Source organism: Panthera onca, chromosome A1, assembly GCF_046562875.1.
Source record: "Panthera onca isolate mPanOnc1 chromosome A1, mPanOnc1 haplotype 2, whole genome shotgun sequence".
NCBI classification, from domain to species: Eukaryota; Metazoa; Chordata; class Mammalia; order Carnivora; family Felidae; genus Panthera; species Panthera onca.
The window spans coordinates 116,666,650-116,691,317 of record NC_138339.1 but is presented as its reverse complement, the minus strand read 5'-3'; the positions used below and the strand labels follow the sequence as shown (position 1 = coordinate 116,691,317).

Genomic DNA, 24,668 nt, shown 5'->3' with positions numbered 1-24,668 from the left:
CTGCTTGGGGTGCTGACATTCTAGATCTCAGGAAGGAGACAGGTACTATGGGAGCCAGCATGGCTATGAGCACCTTTTAACTTTTTTCTTCCCCTGTTTGAATCTGGGTTCTGTGCCTTCTTTCTCTGGGCTTCATTTTCTGTCATCACAAGTCAAGATTCTTGGAGCATTTTTGCCCTATGCTTAAAAAAGTGTTCCAAAAGAAATCCAGGAGAAAAACAAACAAACCAGAAATGTCAAAATGATATGTAATCCCAAACATTGCTATTTTTCACTTCTCTCCCTTGCTCTTTATTGCTCCCATCATCATTTTACTACTTAAATAGAAACCAAGAATTAACTTTCTGCCTTTTGCCCTTTACACACACACACACACACCACATACACACACACACACATACACACACACACACACATAATTATTCCTTCATGCCTGTCCTGAGAAGAGCCTCTTAGTACTGAAGTGTCCCCTCACCATGGTAAACGAATGCAAGGCAAACACAGTGACATTTTGAGCACTATATTAAAATGACCTCCTCTTAAGGGCAGAAAATAATTCAGGTGTATTTCCATTGCCTGTAAGGCTCCACCCCACCTCCCGTGTGTTATATTTTATAGGTACCCGTAGCATTTTGTACCTCTCCTGAGGAGCTGTGACATTTTTTATGTATAATTAATGAATATCTGCGGCTCTACTACACTGTAAACTTCATGAGCTAGGCCATGTGTGTTTTGCTTTTCATTGTATAACCAGCATGCAGCAAAAATAGAAGGGAACGAACACTGCCAAGACCATACAAATGATTGACTAAAAGCCAGGTTTGTGAATAACAAAGACAAAATTAAAATACAAGGTATTAAAGCCAAAATTTTCAGACCTACCTTAGTCGTCACATGGGGTATCCATATCATTTGTCATCCAAACCAGGGTACTCCTGAGAATAAAAGGAGTCATTATCAATAATTATGCTTGAGCAACAGGCAAAATCCATAAATGTTCTGGGAAAAAATTAGGACATGCATCCACATCATTAAGGCTTTTCAAGACAGTAGTGACCAAATAAACATGTTAATTATGAGAGTGCTCTAATAACCGTGGCTTTCTGCCCCCAGAGTACCAAATATCAAGTTGAAATGTTGTCAAGTGGCTTGAAAAACATTTGTCTGTAACAACGGAAGACCCAGAAACAGTGTTCCTTTGTCTAAGGCGTTAAAAGGATCATAATGATGGCACTCTGAGGCAAGGGCTCATGGGGCAGAGTTAAAAGCGTGAAAGCAACATAGAAGAAGAGAAGGCTTGTGAGCACTTCAATTCTCTTTTTAAAATCTTCCTTTAAAAGAATCCATAAAATTTACACTGGATTTGATGGAATCTAAGATCACAAGGCAAAACATCTTTCGGCTACTTAGAAATTTGTTTATAAGACCCATCCTGAATTCCGAGTTATTACAGTGTGGATGAAGGAAATAATATCAATGAAAGTCAGTAGATTCCTAAGACAAGGAAACCCCATCTGCATATATAAAATATGTGACTTCCTAATTTCAGACTGGAACCATCATTTTGTTTCTGGACATGGTAGATGATTAGAATTATCCACAGCAGTCAGCAACTACGTGTGGAAGAGTAGCAGTGGGCTGCCATTTACTTAGGGGTTCCTGGGGACCAGGTGGTCTGCAGAACACATGTTGTGAATTATTTTCCTTCATCTGCTCACAACCAGGAGGCTGAGGATGTCATTGTCCCCATTTTACAGCCAAGGAGACTGTGGTTTAGGAAGACAGACGAAGCAACTTGCCCAAAGTCATATGGCTAGCAAGTGTAGGTAGGCATCATTGAAGGAAATGCAGAGATCTTAACCATTCTCCATACTGCTGATGGTAAGCATAATTGTGGCTCTGAGGAGAGCATGGTACAAGGTGAGGCATGGCCGCTGCCTTTAAGTCTACACTCTGGCTGCATGGGCCAAGATGGGACACAGGGAACCAAATGACGAGAGAACAGCATACAACTAGAAGCTAAAATGTGTGAGAAAGACTGAAGTACTTCAGACGAGATGATGTTTTGGGTTACAAAACAATGTTTGTTTGTTTAAATAAACATTTATTTTTGAGAGAGAGAGAGAAAGAGACAGAGCACGAGTGCATGAGAGGGGGAGGGGCAGAGAGAGGGGGACAGAGGATCTGAAGCAGGCTCTGCATTGACAGCTGAGAGCCCCACACGGGGCTCAAACTCACAAACCACGAGATTATGACCTGAGCTGAAGCTGGATGCTCAACCAACCTAGCCACTGGGGCGCCCTCAAAACAATATTTTTTGAGAGTTCAGAGGATTTTAAAGGGATTTTAATGACCAAAGCAGAAAGAAGAGTCCAGTCCACATAAGTGGAACTGTACTATGCTGAATAAAAGCACTCTTATCTCCCTGATTTACATAGCATGGTCTCTGTTTTTAATTTTTTCTTCATGTTGACTTTACTGCCAGCAATGTCTAGTTTATTTTTTTTAATACCATTAATCCTGTTTCTTTCATAAATTCCCAGAGAGACATAAAGGGGGTTTTGTTGTAGTTTGTGGATTTTTTTAAATCCACAGGCATTAATTTTTTGTAGTTTCCTAAGTATGTATAATACTTAGCTACTTGTCCTCAATTTTAGAAAATTTCTTTTCTGCAGTTGTTGTGAAAGACACCTATTGCACAATAACCATTAATTTTGAATTGTGTAATTAGATAATTTTCTTATTAGCAAGAAGTCAAACATTTTCCATGAGGGTAGCTTGAAAATCAGCATTAGTTTCCAAATATGGCCAGTTTCTAGTTCAGTATTCTCCCTAACTTACATTAAATCAGTGAATGAAGATTTTAAAATGTAGACACAGTGATTATTTGCTTTTATTAAGAAAACATGGAAAATAAAACTCATTACATTCCTTCCTATGAAGATAGTACCATTTGATTTGTTGATTGCCACAGTCTCTCCAATGAATAATGTGATGGAAAGTAATTATTAGGGTCCAAAGACAAATTTGTATTCACTCCCTGGTCAGATGTTAAAGACAACTCAAATACAAATCCACACTAATAAAGTGAATTGTACAGGAAAATTCAAGAGTAAGTCATCTTGGATCAAAATACCATTTGTGAGGGAATATTTGATTGTTTTTTCCTCTTTGTAAAAATTATCCCACCCAGTCTAATCAAGTTATATATATATATTCCCTACTTTCTGAATCCTATAGGAATGCAATAAAACTCTAATTAGGCAATTTGTATAGATAGCTACAAAAGGGCAAAGAGTTGCAAACATTTCATCTCTGATTACAGATATATTGAAGTAGGAATAAAAGAAGGGTCAACTTCCAATTCAGTCAGGATGTTGGCAGAATTCATTTCCTTGTGGCTGCAGGACTCATGGTAGCTTGTTTCTTCAAATTCAGTGAGGAGAGCAAAACTCTAGAGTGAGTCTGCTAGAAAGGCAGAGCATATAACACTGAATGACCATTACATATTAGAACACAATCACAGGACTGACATCTCATCATCTTTGCTACATAACGTTGGTTAGAAGCAAGCCATACAACCAGCCCACACTCAGGGGCTGGAGATGATACAAGACATAAACACCAGGAAGTGGGAATCATGGGAATCACAATAAAGCCTGTCCACCATACTTCCTCTAAAGAAGTTGTACTGTACCAGATTCTGACACCAATTTCTTATATGACCTTAAACATAGCCCCAAACTTCCCTGTCAAGGAAGATGTGGGGAGGTTTGACTAAATGATCAGGAATGATCCCTTCATACCTAAGGGTCTAGGATGATTTTCCTCTTAGCCATGGTAGGATGCTCTTCAACGTGTGATCTCATTGTTTCTTTGCTCTCTACCACGCACTCATTTATCCCCAAGAAGGCGGCATGACCAAAATGCACTGTCTAAAGAGGCTGTGACAATGAGGAGTGATAAACAGCTATTAGCATACTCATCAATTAAGGTCTTATTTGCAGTTGAGTTGTGAACCAAAAGTATTTGTCTTAACCAAGGTCTTTAGTTTGTTACTGGCAGAGCTTTCTTGGCTGAGATTTCCCCTTTTTGTCTGACTCACACACACTGTACTATCTTGGAAGTTACATTTTATTTTCTTAAGATGATAGTGCATAGGAAAAAAAAACTAACATCTTTCTGAAGCTAATCATTTTAGTCAGTGATCACTGAGTGACAGATGAATGAACTTCCCAACTTAGTGACATCCCCAGCTTTCTGAAGCCTGTGGGAGTGACTCAACTAGAGAGATGTTTTTCTAATGTCAAAAGGTGCCTACTCCTTTCTGTTCACCGACAGTTTTTAACCATTTAATGTGTACTACAAAGTACATGTATCATCTTCTTAATGACTTATGAAGAGCTGTCATTTATTGTTCACATACCACTGGCCACCGTGATAATAAGCATTTTGTATACTTGGTCTAATTGGATAGTCAACAGTGCTATGAAGGAGTTGAATAACTTGCCTAATATCATATAGTTAGTGTACTAAGGCCAGATTCAAAAATAGGACTATGTGATCCAAAGACCTTGCTCTTAATGTAGGCCCCTTTATTTTCACTCATATGAAAATAGTAGGATACCCTCAAGATCAGATGAGCTATTTACTGCTATTTACCCAGTAGCAACAAACATTGGTTTTGATACACATTTTTAGTTGGTATGGGTTATGGGTTAAGTTGTATCTCCCCCAGAAAGATATGTTGAAATCCTAAATCTGAGTACCTCCAGAGGTGACCTTATTAGGAAATAGAGTACAGAGGTAATCAAGTAACATTGAGTTCTTTAGGGTGTCCCTTGTCCAATGTAAGTGGTGTTCTTATCAAAAAAGGAAATTTGGGCAGAGAGGGAAGATGATGTGAAGGACACAGGGAGAACACCATGTCAAGATAGGGAACTGGAGTGGTGCATCTTTAAGCCAAGAAAGGCCCAAGACTGCCAATAACAGCAAACCAATAGAAGCTATGGAGAAGCAAGGAAGGATTCTCACCTACAGGTGTCAGATGAGCTTGGGCCTGGTACCACCTTGATTTTGAACTTGTATTCTCCAGAACTTGAGACAATAGATTTCTGGTGGTTTTTTTTAAGCCACTCAGTTTGTGGTACTTTGTTGTAGCAGCCTTAGCAAACTAAGTATGGTTTTATAGTTTTCTTAGCTGCTCAAATTTCAGTCTTCGCATGTAGCAGGTACTTCTCAGAACAGCTTCTATCCTCACTCTTGATACACTGCTTCAACCATATAATGGGATTGGGGTACCTGGGTGGCTCAGTCCATTCAGAGTCTGACTCTTGATTTCGGCTACGGCCATAAACCCATGGTCATGGGATCGAGCATAGAACCGGCTTAAGATTCTCTTTTGCTCTCCCTCTGCCCCTCTCCTTCACTCACATGCTTGCTCTCTCTCTAAACAGACACACACACACACACACACACACACGCACATGGGATTGAAGACAAGATAAAAGAAACTTATTAAAATTGCTTGTGAAATTAGGGTAACCCAAGAGAATACTCAGTAAGTCAAATCCATTAGCTTTAGTATATGGTAAATTATTTTATGTTGCCCAGAGACTATCTGTGGCTTTCTTATAACGTTTCTCTGGCCCAAGGTGTTTTGTTTTGCTTTCTAAGCATCTATAAGGGATGGTAAATCTTTTCCTTTTTTTTGAGAGAGAGAGAGAGAGAGTGCACATGGGCGTGCAGGCAGTGTAGAGGCAGAGGGAGAGACAGAATCTTCAGCAGGCTCCACATTGAGCATGGAGCCTGACACAGGGCTTGATCTCACAAGCATGAGATCATGACCTCTCAAGAGTCAGACACTTAAATGACTGAGCCATCCAGGCACCCTTAAATCTTATTCAATTTGTCAAAGCAGTATGTCCAGTATGAGAAAATTACAAGTCGAAAAAAATGGTTGCTTAACTGAATGGTTTTATATGTTGCCCCTGATATTGGCTTTCTTTTCAGTGTATTGATATTTGCTGTTGCACTCCCTCTCTGACCTCCCCAACTCATGCTGTCTCTCTCTCTCTCAAAAGTAAATAAACATTAACAAAATTTTTAAAAGGGGCACCTGGGTGGCTCAGTCAGTTAAGCATCTGACTTCAGCTTGGGTCATGATCTCATGGTTCATGAGTTCGAGCTCCATGTCAGGCTCTGTGCTGACAGTACAGAGCCCAGAGTCTGCTTCAGATTCAGTGTCTCCCTCTCTCTTTTCCCCTCCCCTACCCATGCTCTGTCTCTCTCTCTCTCCCTCTCTGTCTCTCTCTGTCTCTCTCAAAAATAAACGTTAAAAACTATATGTGTGTGTGTGTGTGTGTGTGTGTGTGTGTGTGTGTGTGTGTATTTGATGTTGCAGTGGGAGCACAGATTTTGGTTTCAGGTGGCCATTTTGTGTGGAATGGTTAAGAAAATGCCCTTTTTTTTGTTTTGGTGTATCTTCTCTTCAGTAGACCGTAAGCCTTGCCAATGTTCTCTTTTTCTAACTCTCACAGCAGAAGGGCCACTTGAGTCTCAAAAACAAAACGGCAGTGAAGTAATGAGGGTATTAGGTTGATATGTTCTACTCAGCACCTGCTCCCGAGCTAACAAATAATGAATGAGCATGAATAACACATTGCAAAAACAGGAGAATCTGCCTTCTTTGTATTGGGCATCAGGCAATTTCAAAAGGAGCTTTGTAACTAACCTTCTCACATAAGACCACCCATTTGTGAAAACCCATGTGACAAAGGCAGAGAACCGCTCATTTACAGGTTAACATTTAACTAGCCTGAACTGTGCTTTTAATAATTTCTATAAGGTTAAGAGTTTCATTAACATGCAACCTGTGAATTGGTCCAAATTAAAATTTACTTTGGTTACACACGTGTTGGTGCAAAGCGTTCTGGAAGCTTTCATCATTTAACACATAGTATCGATCACTTATCTGTGTGTCAGGCACATAGCTCTTGAATAGAGCTTTGAAGAATAAAAATATATTTTTTTTGTCCTCCTAAAGCTCAGAGTTTAGTTGAGGAGACAAAGAACAAGGAACCAAATACGTAAATAATCATGTTAGTTACAGATTGCCTTTAGTGCTTCATGGGAAATGAACCATGGATCTAAGAGAGTATACCTTCGGGGTAGAGGCTGCCTTATGCATTAGTATGGTGCTCAAAGAAGGGTAGTCCACAGGTGGCCTCTGAACCCATACTAGCGGGACAAGCAACTCTAAGGTGGAAATCTGTTCTGTCCTGGAGTGGAACAGTGGTCGTTGTGGCTGGAACAGGTGAGAAAAGTGGAGAGAGGTTCAAGAAGCAAGAAGACAGGTGAGCCAAGGCCCGATCAGCTCAGCATGTTCAAGCAAACACCGTAGCTCACTGTTACTTCTTGTTTGTACTTTAGAGAAAATACAAAGCCAGTGAGGCAGGAGGACATATTTGAATTTGTTATCAGTTTGGAGATACGAGTACAGCATTCACAGCGAGTGGTAAGAAAATCAGGATGGAAATGGTAAAGAATGGGATACACTAGCTATTCTAGATATTAGGGAAGAAAGAGCCTGCAGATTTGGAGTCCAAGTTGCTCACTCTGTAGATAATGGATTGGCATACTTTTTCTGAGATTTTTTTCTGATTTGTAAAATAGCTTGAATCATGTCATGTATAATACGGCCAGAAAAATACGAAAAGCTCCTATTATAGTGCTTGGGAAAACAGAAGTGGCTAATGAAGGGAAGCCAGACTGTTTTCCAGACAGATGTACAACAACTCAAGGCCAAACCACAGGATATTAGAGGCGAAGGTTAGCTTAGAAATCAAGTCCTACCTCCACACAAAGGCAGCTACTTTTCTGCAACCTCCCCAACAAGAAACTGTCTTCCTAGCCAGAAATGGGATTTGGTCCCATTTCAGAAATGGGATACTCGCTGCTACATAAAGTAGTTCGTTTCATGTTTAGACACACCTGATTATCAAAAACTTCTTCCTCCTATTGATTGACAGCCTCGTGATTCTGCTGCTGCCCATGGGAGCTTTACTAAGTAAGGCCTTAAGTCAGACAGGGCTTCTGTTTAGTCATCACTTGCTGGTACTGCAATACTGGTCCTTTATCGTGGCCTCCAAGGTTCTTACTGGTCAGTGGCCTGTTCTGATTAGCCAATGTTTGTTCTTTGTGAAGTATTTCGAATATTCACCTCTGTTGTCAGGTAACCTGGAGTCCTGACTCTTCTCATAATAGCAGCTTAGCTCTCTGTGCTTCTGGGGGTCCCATCTATGAAACAGGGATAATAATTGTGCCCACGTGACAAGGTTGTTTGAGAATAATACAGCATAAAGCACTTGAAGGGCTTATCCTGGTTTCTCATGTGTTGCATTACATGAAATCTAGCATCATCAGTATGTCCTGCTGGTTTGGTGATAGTTGAAAACAACTATTCATCAGCTTAACATCACTTTCCGACCATCTAGTCCTTCCTACACTGGACGTTTCCTAATCATTTGCTCAATGTTTTCTGACGGTTGAATAATCACTATGTGTAGACTAATGTTCTTGGTGCTTACGTGCCTCATTTCATTAAATCTCCACAGCAATCCTACAGAATTGTTACTGTTCTCGATTTACAGATTCAGGCATCTGAGTCTCAGAAGTCTGTTTATAATCTTTTACTGAAGAAGCTAAAGTTTTTCTGAAGGCCCTTATGGTAGTATCTGTATTAGGTCTCATTGACCATACTGGCTCCTCCCCAAATTAAGGGAAGCTGTGACAGGGGAACTAGATTCTCATGATTTATTTATGCCAATCATCCCTCTACCTGGGACTGGGTGTGTTACTGCCAAATTGGGGTTTGGTTATCAAGGGAGAAGATGGGACTAATTTCATTATCTCCTATAGCTAGGCAGCGTACAGGGTAGAAAAGAGCAGAGATGTTGGCACCAAATGGCCTGGGCCTGAATTCTAGCCCGGTCATGTATGACTGTGGCCAGAGAGGATATTTTCAGCTCTGGAGCTGAAATGGAGCAAATTGCTTTTTTCCTCAAAATGAATATTCCTTTACTTTATTTAACTTAAACACAAACGGGGGGCCTGGGTGGCTCAGTCAGTTAAGCATCCTACTTTGGCTCAGGTCATGATCTCACAGTTTGTGGGTTTGAGCCCCACGCTAGGCTCTGTGCTGATAGCTCAGAGCCTGGAGCCTGCTTCAGATTCTGTGTCTCCCTCTCTGTCCCTCCCCTGCTCATGATCTGTGTCTCTCAGAAATCAATAAAAGCATTAAAAAAGAAAAAACCCTTCATGACAGTTACGATCAATAGATGAACACTTTTTGGTCTCTCTTACTTTGGTACACTTTTTCCCTTCCTCTTACTAGTACATTTCTTTCCCTAAAATCTCTTTGGATTAAGGCAAAGACCCAGGAGACCCAAGTTCAGGCCAGCCACTATAGTTGGGGGATTTGGTTCAGGTCCTTAACACTGTGTCCTAGCTTACCTGGTTGTAGAATGGATAAATATGACCTAGGTTTCTATCTGTGTGAATCAAATTGAATAATAGCAGTGAATGAGCATTGACTAATGCTAAGCAGCAAGGCAAGAATCCTTGTCATTAAACATTCTGCCTGTGAGGACTGCAAGTTGGCTAAAAATCTCCAGTGAGTGCGATGGTATACTTGTCAAACAGGAGGATCTGTACTGTTGAGTCTGTACCATCAGGATAAGCGTGATTCACCTTCCTAGAACAACAGATTTACTCCACAGTAAGACATGAAGAACTTTACTTTTACATTAAAAGAGGTATGGGTAACTTGTAGAGTAGGGTGGAAAAGATAAATGATTTTCAAATATACAATAGAAACTATGAAAAAAAATTAAACTTGCTGCAGGCTAATTTGAGCCACGTGACAGACCCCCAGGTATAGGAGGACATTCTTCTCTCTCCCTAGGAGGAGTAAAATATAAAGATTTGAGACATAAACCAAGATTGCACCTCACAGTCTCTGGTCATACCCCAGCTCTAGCATATAATCTTGGGCAAGTAATTTAAACTCTCTGAGCTACCCCTTCTTCATCTGCAAAAATGGGTGTAATATCTAAGTTAGGGGGCTGTTGTCAGCAATAAAAGATATTCTGTCTAGGGACACCTGACTGGCTCAATTGGTTAAGCCTCTGATCTCGGTTCAGGTCGTGATCTTGCGGTTCATGAGCTTGAGCCCCGTGTCTGGCTGTATGCTGACAGCTCAGAGCCTGGAACCTGCTTTGGATTCTGTGTCTCCCTCTCTCTTTGCCCCTTCCCACTTGCTCTTTCTCTCTCTCTCAAAAATAAATAAACATTAAAAATATTTTTTTAAAAGATATGTTGTATATCAAGTTGCTGCCGCAGCATGGACAATAAATGGCAGCTAGAACCATTCTATTACTCATGGGAAGTAGAGCAGTTTGACAAATTTTATTTTCAACTCTTCTCAGACACCCTCCTCAAAGGCCCTCCTTTTCAACAGCACAGACACTTGTAATTAAAGAGTTGGCCTCATGCTCGGAACCTATTTGCCCTCCTAGTTAAAATAATCGAGTGAGCAATAGTGGAAAAACCATGAAATTTAAATGCAATCTCTGCCATTTATGAGCTGTATGACTGTAGGTAAGTCAGGGAGCTGGCTTTTAGGGCACCTCTGTGAGAAGCTTGGGTGGCTCACAGAAGGTCAGGGCTCAAAGGTTTTTGAAAGGTCAGGTGGGAAGGTTAGTTCCTCTGTTGCACTACACCCTTGCTATATTGCTGCCAAACACTTATCCAGCCTCCGTGACAATATCCACATTTTAAGATTTCGTGATAGTTCACGCCAACTTTGGAAGTGTCTAACTATTAAGAAGTTCTTTCTGAGAGGCTGGCTTAAGTGCTTATTTGTAACTCCCTCAACTGGTCTCTAGTGAAGAACTGTCATCATTTTTCACCAAAGGGTCCATTAACATCTGGTCCCTACTGCCCTTCCCCATTACCAGAGAAACCTATCTTCCTTGGGTGAATGCCTTGACAAGTCAGTTAGGTTGTGGGGATTGGAGAAGAGTCAGATGCTGGGATGGGGGTCTAGTGCTCTAGCTTGTGTTGTGCTAAGTGGACATATAAGCTAAATTATTACGGACAACGGAGAAGTTCAGCAGTCATGGGAGAAGACACCTGAGAGAAGAAAGATATGGTGAGTGTACTATTATCCTGAATGGCACTTTGAGAAAACAAACACAAATTCAAAAAGGGATCCTGTATCACATTTTTATGGATGGTAAAATCACTGCCCTCAGCTCCTGATTAATATATAATTGCATTATATGTTAATGAAATGAATAAATGAACAGCGGTGCTATCTATGAAAAACCAGCACACCCAAAATGAATATGCAAACAATGTATATGTACATATACATATATTTATTATTACAGAATATATTTGTAACTCATATTCCCTCGAACAAATTGTGGGAAATGCTGGAGTTGAACAAAAACAAAAAAAAAAAGCAGGCAGAAAGTTGCTAAAGAATAAATCTTAAAAATGCTCATCATAGTAAGAAAACAAACAAACCACTGTAACTATGTGCGGTGATGGATACTAACTAGACTTATTGTGGTGATCATTTCACAATATATCTAAGTATAGAATCATTATGTTATATACCTAAAACTAATATAATGTTGTATGTCAATTATATCTCAATTTAAAAATGAAATTTAAATTTTTTTAATGTTTATTTTTGAGAGAGGGAGAGGGAGAGACAGAGCATAAGGGGGGAGGGGCAGAGAGAGAGGGAGACACAGAATCTGAAGCAGGCTCCAGGCTCTGAGCTGTCAGCACAGAGCCCAACACGGGGCTCGAACTCACAAACTGCGAGATCATGACCTGAGCCAAAATCTGACACTCAACTGACTAAGCCACCCTGGTGCCCCTAAAAAACATGAAATTTAAATTAAAATAAAATAGAATCCACCAGTTAGTAAGAAAGAAATGGAGGATGTACCTGGCCCACAATCTCATTCCAGCACTCTTCACTTCTGCCACCTCTTCTAAACTACATGTTTCTGCTTACAATCATCCCTTCCATCCTTCTATCCCCATCTCACTTGTTTCTTAACATAGGTCTGTTTATGTGATCAATAGGCTTTGTGTGATGTCTTAAATAATATATTATAGAATCGTATGTATAATATTTTTTCCCACTCAAGAACTTAGAGAGGACCCAATCTAAGAGCTCATTATGTAACAAAGAATGAAACCCGAAGTGTAGACCTGTCAGAAAGCCATGGTCACTGAAGGGGTTGATTGTGGTTCGGATACACTGATTTTCTTGCTCCCTGTTCTCACAATACCCCATATAGGATTGCAGGGTGAACAACTTGATTCCAGGGTAGGTGCAGTGAAGGGATGTAATTAGCCTATTAAGCTCTACTAATGTCTTGTAAAGTCATTCAAGTGAGAACAGAAGATCTATCAGTTCCGCCTTGGACCCTGCCACAGGGAGCATTGTATTTCTACATTACTATTTATAGTTCCCACAGTAGGCATCAGCTGATTCAGCCTTTTCTATTTCATCAAATCAAGACACAAAGAAGAATTTCTACAGAATGTGTGTATCCCTAGACCTGAATTTTATCACCCCAAAATTCTGTAGCTCCTCTCTGAAATCATGGACTCTGCAGAAATCACTTCTTTCTTCTCTTTACTGTAATATACAAAAATGATCATTGTATTTATGATGCATAGAGAAAGGGGGCTTTTTTCTCTTATTCTTTAAAAAATACTTACTTATTTTGAGAGAGAGAGAACACAAGCAGGGGAGAGACAGAGAGAGAGGAGAGAGAGAATCCCTATTCGGAGCTAGATCCCACAAACCGTGGTATCATGACCTGAGCCAAAATCAAGAAGGGGATGCTTAACCAACTGAGCCACCCAGCCACCCATCCTCTCTCTCTTCTTAAGGGGAAAAGAGATGTATGGTTTATTATTCCAGAAGTTTGAGAAGGCAAGGGACTTGTTATGACCAATATTTACTTAAGCCCTTGCTTTCTTTTGAGCACTTTTATGTGCCTGGGAGCTATAGCATTGAACAATACAGAAAAGATATCCTTTCCCAGAGAACTTGCATTCCAATGGAGGTAGGAAAACCATAAATAAATAAGAAAACAGTACTGTGCTGAACATAAGATGGAGGTGAAGAGATAAGGACGGAGGGAAGGCTACTGTAGATTGAGTGGTCAGGAAAGAACCTTGGAGGAGATGATGTTTTGCCAGAGATCTGAAATGACAGGAAGCGCCAAGCCAAGTGAAGGTCTAGGAGAACAGGACTGCAGGCAGAGGGGGCCATCTGTGCAAAGGAGACCAGGCCAGACCAGTGCAGCTGGAGCATGGTGTGTGGCAGGGAGAGGATGCTATTACGTGTAGCTCAGGGCTGTGCGGGGCTAGAACACGTAAAGGGCATATATGCCAGAGGTAAATGGTTTGGATTTTATTCCATGGAGGTTGGGAGCCAGAGAATGTCGTGCAGGGAACATGTGTGTAATGAAAAACACCACTCCGGGTGGTATGTGGTCAGTGGATCGTCAGGAGACAATAGGAGAAGCAAGAAGAAGGTACTGCTGCAGTGCTTCAACTGACAGATGATGATGGTGGCAGTGGAAATGGGGATGATAATATTTATTTATTTAAGTTTATTGTCCACAAAAAATACATCAAGTAAAAGCTATCATTTTAACTATTTTCAAGTGACAGAGTACATTCACACTTCATTATTCACTGCTTATATACAACACCCAGTGCTCATCTCAACAAGGCCCAATACTGGGGTTTTAATATGTGAGCACAATCAAAGAGAATAAGAGAATTAAAGATTTGTACAAGGAATGTTAACAATGGCTGTGACATTGGAGTTGTGGGGTGAGGGATGAATCTGCTTTTTCTGAGTACAGTGGTAAAAGAGCTCTGATTCAGGTAAACAAACAGCAGAAAGCGGCCGGGGCGCGAGGGGGGCGGTGCAGGGAGCATGTGGGGGACCCCATGTGCTTCTATATGGCTGGAGCACAGGAGCCAGATTCTAAAAGGGACTTTGTCTCATATAAGTGAGTTTGGACGTTTCTTGACAGTTCTTGAAACAATGGAATCCATCCACGTGTTTGTGGTTGAGTTTGCAATACTGACAGTTTACCCAAAGAAACATGCTGTTTGAGAGGTGCCTGGGGGGCTCAGTCGGTTAAGCATCCGACTTCAGCTCAGGTCATAGTCTCACAGCTCGTGAGTTTGGGCCTGGCATCAGATTCTGTGCTGACAGCTCAGAGCCTGGAGCCTGCTTCGGAATCTGTGTCTTCCTCTCTCTCTGCCCCTCCCTGCTTATGCTCTGTCTCTCACTCCCTATGTCTCAAAAGTAAACAAACATTAAGAAAATTTTTAAATTAAAAAAAAAAAGAATTTGTTCCTAGGCCTCTGAGACACAATCTAAAAAAAAAAAAAGAAAGAAAAAGAAAGAAAGAAAGAAAGAAACTGTTTAAAACCCCCTGACACTCTTTCTAGCCAACTGTACCCTGCACCAAAGAAAATGTGCCACGGATACAGATGATCACTTACGAATCCAGAATCAATTTTAAGGACCTAAAAAACAAAATAAGAAGATACTCAGAGTTCATGAGACTACCCATGCACCTGCATGGTGGTGTGGCATATACTTTGTCCTGCTTGTAGGCAAGGGTCTTGTTATTTATGAATATTTTCAAGAAAAGAGGACCCTGAGAGTGTCTGTCTGTCAAAGGCCAAGGTCACCTTATTCTGGTGACATAAAAGCCACTTGACTAGGCTGAAAACGTGCCCCCAAAACCTATTTCAGAATTTCATCTTTAATGGCTCTTGTGAATTTAGGTTGAAGGGCTTTAATGGAACATTAGAGAAGGGCAGTAAAAACCTGAGAGGGTAACAGCCAGGGCCCCTACCAACGCCAGTGCTGTCCTCTTATGGAGGAGTGCTGCTTACAGTAATACTCGCGTCTGAGGACTTTGAAAACGCTACAGGCCATTTCTCTAAGTATTTACCATCACACTACTCCCTTCATCGGAAGAGGGTGCGCTCTGTTTCCTCCAGTGGATTTAAGGATCTCGTTAATGTGTGGAAGACTAGGCCAACTCCATTGACCACCCCAGCAATAATATTAAGTAACTAGAGGCATCATAGCATCATCCTTAAAAAGATCCTGATCTCTGCAAGTTTAAAATATAACCATATGATAGATCATTTTTTTCCTTGTTTTCTAGTCTTGACTTTCACTCCAGAGTGACATAAATGAAACCGATAATTAATACTACCACCTTATGGCAATTTAATTGCTCACATGACCCTAGGAGCTCTACTTACATGCTTAAAGTAAAGTACATTACGGAGTCTGAGCTTTTGAAGGAGAGAGACTCAGGCTCAAAGCCCAGTTTGCCCATTTTCCTCCTCTGTGGCCTGGAGTTAAGTTGCTTAACCTCTGAGCCACAGTTTTCAGATCTAGAAATTGGGGGTATTACTGGTAACCATGTCAGGGAGGCACCATGGGAACTGGATGAGGTTGTGAACGATGATGGGCTAGCTCACTGTTTCAACCCCACTGAGAACTCTTGTGCATTTCTAGTTTTGCCCTTTAGTTCTGTTCATTTGTTTGTCTAATTATGAGCAACTTTCTCTTTTCCTTTTACTCTCCTAGGGATATGAAGCCTGACAATATTTTGCTCGATGAGCATGGTAAGTAAATGATTTGTTTGCGATCCACGTGACTTGCACATAGCACAAAGCACACGGGACAAAAATGATCATCCTCAGCCAAGGAGCATTACACGTGGGAAAGACCCTTCGTGGTTCAGTTAGCTGAGTTCTATGCGCGGATATTTGATGGGTGGGAGGGACAATCTGGGGGGACTTTATTCTTACAGCAGTGGCACAGGACACCAGTATACCCTTAAAGAACATTATATAATGAAAAATGTCCCTGTCTTTTCACTTTTCTTCCTCTCCTATTGATTTCAAGAAAACCATCACAGGTTTTTTTTTAGTGCTAATTTGCCTTAATATCTTTATGAAAATCATCTCTCTGTTTTTATAAACACAGAAAAGGCCTCAAGGTTAGAGCCCTTGGCAAGCAAGAGTATCTACCGAATTATTATGACACCATTTTGTTCTTGCATCTACTTTTATGCTTTTCTTCTTATGAGGGAGACTTGGTTTCACATTAGCAGAAGAGATCTCAAGTTTTCTGTTCAAAGATTTTTCAGTTACAAGGAAAACCAATCAGTTTACAAATGGATAAAGAAAATGTGGTGTGTATATGTGTGTATATGTATATATATACATATACACACATATACACACCATGGAATATGATTATGCAATCAAAAAGAATGAAATATATTAGCTTGGATTTAAATAAGATGTTTTAAATTTTAAAAATTAAAAAGTTAAAAAAAGCCAGTTTAAAGAAAAAGTAGACAGCAGTGTGGGGCACACCCAGATGTGAAAATGCTACAGGGATATGGCAACGACCGTGAAGGTGACCAGTGGATGCCTAAAGCCCAAGCAACACTGATTAAAGGTATCTTGAGAGCAAGCTTTCGCCAGCAATGATTAACGTGTGTCATCTCTTCCCAATGTTTATTTTAATGTATGTTTGGATATATTGGTTCATGAAGGCAGACCTGTAGGACCCACAGCCTGCATGATATAAATGGTCCAGTGGCAGTAAGCTCTTTCTTGTGTGTTTAGGAAGCTGTTGGATGTGGGAGTCCTAAACGTGCACAGCTCCTTATTCATTTGACTTTTACAAAAGGGATTTACGGTGGGACCGAAACTCCCAAGTACCATCCATTGCTCATTACTTATTTACCTGGGTGCATTTTACACCTGAGTGGCCAGCTCCTACCTGTGCTCGAGGGCTAAGAAACACTTTTGTGTTTGACCTCTAATTTCAAAGCTCAGGGTCATTATTTATTTATGGACTGTCTAAAAAGATTCTTTCCACTTCCTTCCAGGGCCTAATTTCTTCCTTCCCTTTACTACTTCTGACATTTGGGAGCAGATGCTCAGAATCTCAGAAATGTGAGCAATAGTGAGACTTAGCATGAAGGTGACTTTCCTGAGAATACCAGCTGTCCCTGCCTCAAGTAAGAAGCCAGGAGCCTCTCTCACCCTGGTGCAGATAAACTCTGTGGAGCTTCACAATTTTGAGAGGGGCCTTCCCTCGCCCAATGAGGCCACTGTTGCACAATTTAGAAAAAGGTTCTCTGCCCACCACAGCCTTATGAAGGCGCATGGCTGGTCAAGCAGAACACAATTTGGGGTTCTGTCCCCACTTGCTCCCTTATCCGATTGCCTTTATGTACAACAGATTGCTCTACCATTTGTTGAGGTTCTGAAGGGAGATATATAGGTCCTGTTGACCTATAAGCCTTTTCAAAATTTACCTTCCATTCAGAGAACAATGTTTTCATCTTGGGCCTCAAACATGGCTTCATCTTATTTCTAACATCAAGCCATCCTATTCTCTCTCCTTTGACTTCTTTCTCCTCCTCATTTTCTTGTCAACTTGGTGATTGTGGATTATGAGAAAGGTCTAGAAATAAATTAATCTTCAAGTTTACCTGCCCTTAGAAACTACTCTTGTGGGGCGCCTGAGTGGTTTAGTCAGTTAAGCGTCCACCTCTGGATTTTGGCTCAGGTTGTGATCTCATGGTCATGAGATCAAGCCTTGTGTCGGGCTCCATGCTGAGCATGAAGCCTGCTTGGGATTCTCTCTCTTCCTCTGTCCACCCCCCCCCCCGCCTCTAAAATAAAGAAAATTAAATTTAAAAAAAGAAACTACCTTTGTGAAAGTATAATTGTATAATATTATAGTTAAGAGTGTGGATTCCAGAGCCAAATTGCCTAAGTTCAAAACCTAGTTCACCCCCTGACTAGCTCTGAGAATTTCAAAAGACTGTCTAAACTTTCTCTGAATCTTAGTTCTTTGAGGAACCAAAAGAGTAATTAATTCTTAGAGCCGCTGTAAAAACAAACGAGCATACTATTTATAATCTGCTCGATTGCTGTGCCTGCCAGAAGAAAATCACTCAGATGTTAAATATTAATATAATTCCATGAGGTAATAGTGGCTTTCTCCCCTAAAGAAGGAAACTTAGGCCTTAGCATCTTGTTTTATGTGACTGTGTCTGTATTAGATGGTCAGTGAAGCTGGGCATTTACCTGTCTTTACTAAAGAATTCTTTTGATTTCAGAAGAGATATGCCAAATCTTCTGTGCGTCTCCTTGTTATGTCTTGTGTTTAAACAGTTTTGTTCAGCCCTAATTCTCAGGCAACACTTTCAGTGGTCTATTATGCTTTTTCCTTCTGTGCACAGGAGGCTAAGACCATTTATCAGGGCATTTTACTGTTGGTAAGGCTGGGGCTCTGTTGCTTAGGGGAGTAGGAGTGGCCATCTCAGTGGGCCTGAGGGACCATCCAAATCTACACCTAGTACCTAGTGTACTGACCTCCCATTCATAAGTTTTGGGGTTTCAACAATGACTTAAGAGGACTTTTTGTCTTAATTTCTCATCCTGAACTCACCTGGAGAATAACCACAGTTAGTAAGAGAAACAGTATTTTGGAAGGGAGTGGATATGTGAATGGGATAGAAGCAAACAAGAGAGCTATTTCCAAAACACTGCCCTGGGGATCCCTTTCTGAAGAAAATAATTTTTTAAGGTTATTCGCTGTTTACTCAGATTCTGAAAACCTAAGGCTTTCAGGCATTGCCCGGGGACCGTAATTAACCACTCTTAAATGAACACATTCCTGGTAACTCCCACCCCCCAGCTCATTTTGTAGAGCTGCTCTTGTGAGAATCAGCTGACCCACAAATCGATGCCTGCCTTTTTGAGTGTCTTCTGGTGTGATTTTCCACGTCTCATATCTGAAGCCCTCAATTTGTCCTCTCCATCCACAGTTACAGAATGGCACCCCTGATGGGCCATCACATGCACCTTTTGCACTGGGATTTTAGCAGCCGTGGCTGCTGACCATCTGTCTCCGACATTCCTTCGACGCCTGTTCCTCCAAGCGAGCTGTGTGTCACATCACACTGCTTACGTTTTAATTCAGCACCCGTCAGTGACAGGCAGAAACTCCGTTCTATTCTTCCTGATCCATACTGGTTCATATTCATCAGAAAAGACCGATTTAAAGGAACTAAATCCTTTTGTAAAATGGATAATCTTTCCACCACGTCAGTGAACATTCAGAATTTGCGTGAAAAAAATGTTTTTAATTTAGAACATACCTGTTACTGTCCCCCCCCCACCCCCCCCCACACACACATGTCTCATTCGCTGTCTCAGAGCACAAGCTTGGCATTAGATCTTGGATGGCTCATCATCAATTGTCCTGATACATATTTTCATATCCTACCAACTGAAGTACCCCATCCAGTTCTATCAATTCCATGGTGTCTAAATTTTTGTGTTTGTCTTAAATTATTCAGGAAATAAATGCTACATCCAGAGGAGCGATAATGTCTGCCTGGCATAGCTGAGAAAACGACAATTATGGCATCATCTATAATTTAGTTTCCTTAATATCCTCCCTAGTCCCAGGGAACAGAGAAAAGCCAAAACTCACTCGGGGGGTATAAAGAACTCAGCCTACTGCTTGAACAGCTTCGTCCTTGCGGAGTCCCAAAATGGGCCTAAATACCAAGTGGGTAGCATCTTTTTAAGAAAAAGATGTTTGTTATATTTGTATTTAATGCATTATAATTATATGTAATGTATAAATTTACATAGTATATTTATATATTCATAAACATATAATACAATGTATTATAACATATATATGTGTATATATATAACATATATATGTATATATGTATATACATATATGTATATATATACATATATATTATATTATATATAATATACATATTCTAATATACATTATATGCTCATTATATAATATACATTATGTATTTTTATAAATATCTATATCAATCTATATATATGGGGAGAGAGAATCATAGCGCCCTATATTCAAATTCAGTAGGTCTCAAATAATCAAATTCGTTAAGTCTCTGGTAGTGCCTAAGGATATGCATTTTTAACAAGAACCCCAGGATGATGTGACACACATACTTTCAGTATCTTCGGGTGGCAGACATGTTTGAAAGTTGGGGAACACCAGCTGACCAGTTATGGTGTCCTGGAGACCTGTGTTGAGACAGATCCCTGGGCGGAACACAGGCACAGTGAGAAAAACGTGTAAGTCAAGACAAAAATGACAGCTGGAGCAAATGACTCATTACTATCATTTTAGATTTGTAATGCGATCCTCTGTCTCAAGGTACAGAGGTGAAAAGACCAGGCAAAACTGCTTTTCTAGGGGCACCCAATCAGGACCTTCTGAGTCCTGTACCTGAAAAACTTCACCCTAAAGTAGCGGTTGTAACTGGGGATGGTTTAGCTCTACTTCCCGTCTCCATAGAGGACACGTGGCAGTGTCTGGAGACGTTTTGATTGTCAGGATTCCAGCCAGGAGTGGGAAGTGCTGTTGGCATCCATAGTGAACTTCCTGCAATGCATAGGACAGTCCTCACAGCAAAGAATTACCAGGTCCAAGAGGTTGAGAAACTCTGAGTAAGGTCCTGGGCTTATGGTCCCTCATTCCCAAGGCAATTCCCACGTCCCTCAACCAGTGGGCACCTGAGTCTTCCCCTGTGAGTCAGCACTTAGATGCATTTTCACAGCACAGTCGGAACCCGGCAGAGAGACCACCAGGTATGGCAGCATCCTGGGCCTGACCATGTGGCTTCAGGCCAGTGTCCATGGGCTCTGTGGAGTTCTGCTTGCGTTGTTTGGCTAAGACCACCAGGCTCCACGTTCCAGGAGATCCTGGCCCTCAGACAATTTCTCCCCACCCTTCTTTGTGCACCCTGGCAGGGAAACAAACTCTGAGCCAACCGGGAAGTGGTTGTTTCAGTGTATCCAGCTCTTTGGTCTTGTGATAAAGCACAAGACGTTTTGGGGAGATTTGTAACCCAATAAAGGGGGCCTGGACAAACTTCTTGATTCTAATCCCAGCTCTGCTACTTCTGAGCCCTGTGAAATTAATTTTTTTAATGTTTTTATTTATTTTTGAGACAGAGACAGAACATGAGTTCTGAGGGACACAGAGAGAGGGAGACACAGAATCTGAAGCAGGCTCCAGGCTCAGAGCTGTCACCACAGAGCCCGACGAGGGGCTGGAACTCAAAGACTGTGAGGTCATGACCTGAGCCGAAGTCGGGCGCTCAACAAACTGAGCCACCCAGGCGCCACTGAGCCCTGTGAAATTAACCACAAACAACTTTTTCATTAAATAGGGACTATTTCACTAGGCTGCCCTGTTTGAACAATGACCATTAATCAAATAAATGTAAATACTACTGAAAAATAAAATTCAACATTCCTTCAACCAAATTCAAAAGAAATATATAACACGTACTTACCGGGTCAGGATCTTCTATAAAGCCAGGTCCTGTTCTAAAAGAGTGCTCTCACAACTTATTGAGTATCAGAATCACCTGGGAGGCTTGTTCAGACTCTGGGCTCCATCCCCAGTTTCTAATTCAGTAGGCTGTGGGCGCAGGGTGGGGCGGGTCGTGCTCCAGAATTTGCATTTCTAACACGTTTCCAGGTGTTGCTGTTGATGCTGGTCTGAGGACCACACTTTCAGAACCACGAGGCTCCAAAACAGCCTCTACCTTTTTTTTTGCACATGAGATGGATAATCTCAGGATTGGAGCTCGCTTAGGACATCCACTCAGACTAGAGGATCACATGCCTGGCTGCTCCTCTGAATCACCTGTGGAGTTTCTGGTTGTTTTTCACTCAGATTCCTGGCTTTCCTACCATCCCACTGCTAACAGAGTCTCCACATATGCATTTGCCAAAATGGCACTGAAGTTTCTGATCATGAGAAACGGCAACAGTTGAACACTTTCTTCTTCCCAAATGCTGGCTGGCCTAAGTCTGCCCCAGTATTATTTTATCTGATTTCCCCAGTACACTCGTGAGAAAATCCCTGTTATCATTCCAGCTTTACAGAGAAGGTGTCACCTTTTTAAGGTAATACGGCTATTTAGTGGTAGAACGTGGACTTGAAACCAGGCATTCTGACTCCACAGAACAAGCTGGTAACTACCATGTCTCCAGGCTGACCTGATTTGGATCAATGAGCCCCGTGCACATGACCCGTGGGAAGAAAGAAAGAACCAAACAGAGACAATTTAGGCAGTGATAGAAGACCTACCAGAATCGTTTGTTAGTAGGGGTGCCTAGGTGGCATGTGATTTTGGCTCAGGTTATGACCTCCTGGTTCTTGAGCTCGAGCCCCATGTCAGGTTCTGTGCTGACAGCCTGGAGCCTCCCATGGATTCTGTGTCCCCCTCTCTCTGACCCTCCCGCACTCACATTCTCTCTCTCAAAAATAATAAAAATTTTAAAAAATCATCTGTTGGTACTATTCAGGCAAGAATACGTTCACTTTCAGCTAGACACATGCTATTTTTACTTTATTAAAATGTCATCACACAAGCGACACAAAACACCATTTTGCACAAAACAAAACCCCAGCAAGAAAGGCAGTGAGATTTGTCTTTAGCAGAGGCTGGGTGCTATGAGGGAGCAGATCGAGAAGTTCGGCAGTGGGGATTGTGGACCGTGAGTCGTGGAAACAGGAGCAGATGACATCTCCTCCGATTACAGCCATGTCACATCACAACCACAGAGCATGTAAATGGAAATGCCAACACTTCAAGGTCCTCCAAAAGCATATGAATTTTGTGCCAACAGCTAACATAACGGGCTTGTCGGCCTGAGCTTCTGCTACTGCCCTCTTCCTCCTTGCAGCTGGAAATGCAGGGACCCTAACACTCTCTGCAGAGTGTGCTGATGGCAGCGATGAAGTGTTAGACTCCCACTCTGTGGCCATGAGTGTCAGAGCTGGGAGAGACTCTAGAGATGATTAGTCCACTCTTCTTTTTTCTTTTCTTTTCTTTTCTTCTTTTCTTCTCTTCTCTTTTGTTTTTCAAAAAGAAACTCGAGTTCAGCATAGGGAAGGGACTGGGAAGTCTATCATGTATTAAGGGCAGAGTTGAGGGCAGAAATCAGGTCTCTTGGCTCCCAGCCTAGGGCTCATTATACAGCCTCTTTATGAATAAAACTTGGCTTTTTTTGCCCCTGCCTTCACCCCCAAACATTTTGTTGGGAGCGGGGAGAGGACAACCTAAACTATCACACAAAAATGCTAATAATATTTCAGAAAAATGAGGAGGAAAAAGGACTCTTTCTTGGCAAAAATAAATAAATAAATACATACATACATACATACATGCATACATACATATATACATGTGTCCATGTTCGCGTCAGCTTTATAGTAACGATATTTAGCTCTGGAAAAAAAAATCCCATAGGAGACACTTGGAAAATGCTTGGAAATTCGATACTTAGAATAGCTTTTGGCTGCCTCCCTCTTGATGCTCTCAGGTGATACCAACTTAAAACGTTGCCAACAAAACGTTGTAAGTGGGACTACCAGAGTGTGAGCTCTTAAACACCTAGGGTGGAGAGATTGAGCTGCAGACTACCATCAGATCCTCAGTTTGCCATATGTGTTCTGGCCGCCAGAGAGTTGCTGGTTGAAGACCCTGCTGGTCTTGAGGACAGAATAATTGTGCCACTACTGCCTGTACCCAATGGCAACAGGCGTGCAAGAACTGACAGACCAAGCTTCCAGAGGCTCTCAGGGAGAAGCGTGGTTGCGGCACTGAGTTGAATGGGACTTAACGTTCTGTGTGGTGCTTTTGTCTCGCCAGGGCACGTGCACATCACAGACTTCAACATCGCGGCGATGCTGCCCAGGGAGACGCGGCTCACCACCGTGGCGGGCACCAAGCCTTACATGGGTATGGGCTTCACGAGTGGCGGGGTTAAAGAGCAAGGCTTTTGTTTTAAATTTGGTAGACATTTAGTCCGGGTCCAATAATCCATAGGCATTTGCAGCTGGAAATGCCAAGTACCCCTCTGACTTTACCAGGGAAGCTTCTGATTTCCCAGGTCGGAGATGAGCCTCAGGATTTTCCATTTAGCAAGCACCCAATCTGATCTTGATTCGGGAGGGCCAGTGATTACACTTCGAAAGACCGTTTTATGAGTTATTTAGGACAGCTTCTACCCACTTCCTAACAAAGAATAGTAGTGGATTGAATAAATGTCTACTAATTGCCTCTGTGCTTAGCAGGGTATCAGGTACAGGTGACTCTGCAGTGAGCAAAACACACAAGATCTCCAGCTCATAGAGCTTACTTTCCAGTGAGAAGAGTTTCAACAAATAGAATCAAATAGAAGTTAAATGCAGTAACAAATCAGATGGTAATAAGTGACATAAGTATTACTCTACCCGTTATTTGCATATCCCTACATTACATACATAGGGCTGTAAAGTTCACAGTGCCTCCCACTTGCTATTTTGCTTTTAGTTTTAACACCACGACAAACCCATGAGTTCTCCTTTTGAAAGATGGAGAACTGGATTTTTCCTGAAGATTCAAAATATACCCAGAGGGAGACTAAAAGGCTAA

At 41.5% G+C, this 24,668-nt stretch overlaps 1 protein-coding gene across 3 annotated transcripts in view; it reads left to right on the top strand.

Annotated features, from left to right (window-relative positions):
- STK32A (serine/threonine kinase 32A) overlaps positions 1-24,668 on the top strand; it is a 125,742-nt gene that overhangs the window by 66,011 nt on the left and 35,063 nt on the right. For all 3 annotated transcript variants that reach the window (XM_078449861.2, XM_078449871.2, XM_078449858.2), the window contains exons 6-7: positions 15,731-15,768; positions 23,904-23,993. In XM_078449861.2, the coding sequence (XP_078305987.2) occupies positions 15,731-15,768; positions 23,904-23,993 (128 nt within the window). The remainder of the gene's footprint in view (positions 1-15,730; positions 15,769-23,903; positions 23,994-24,668) is intronic.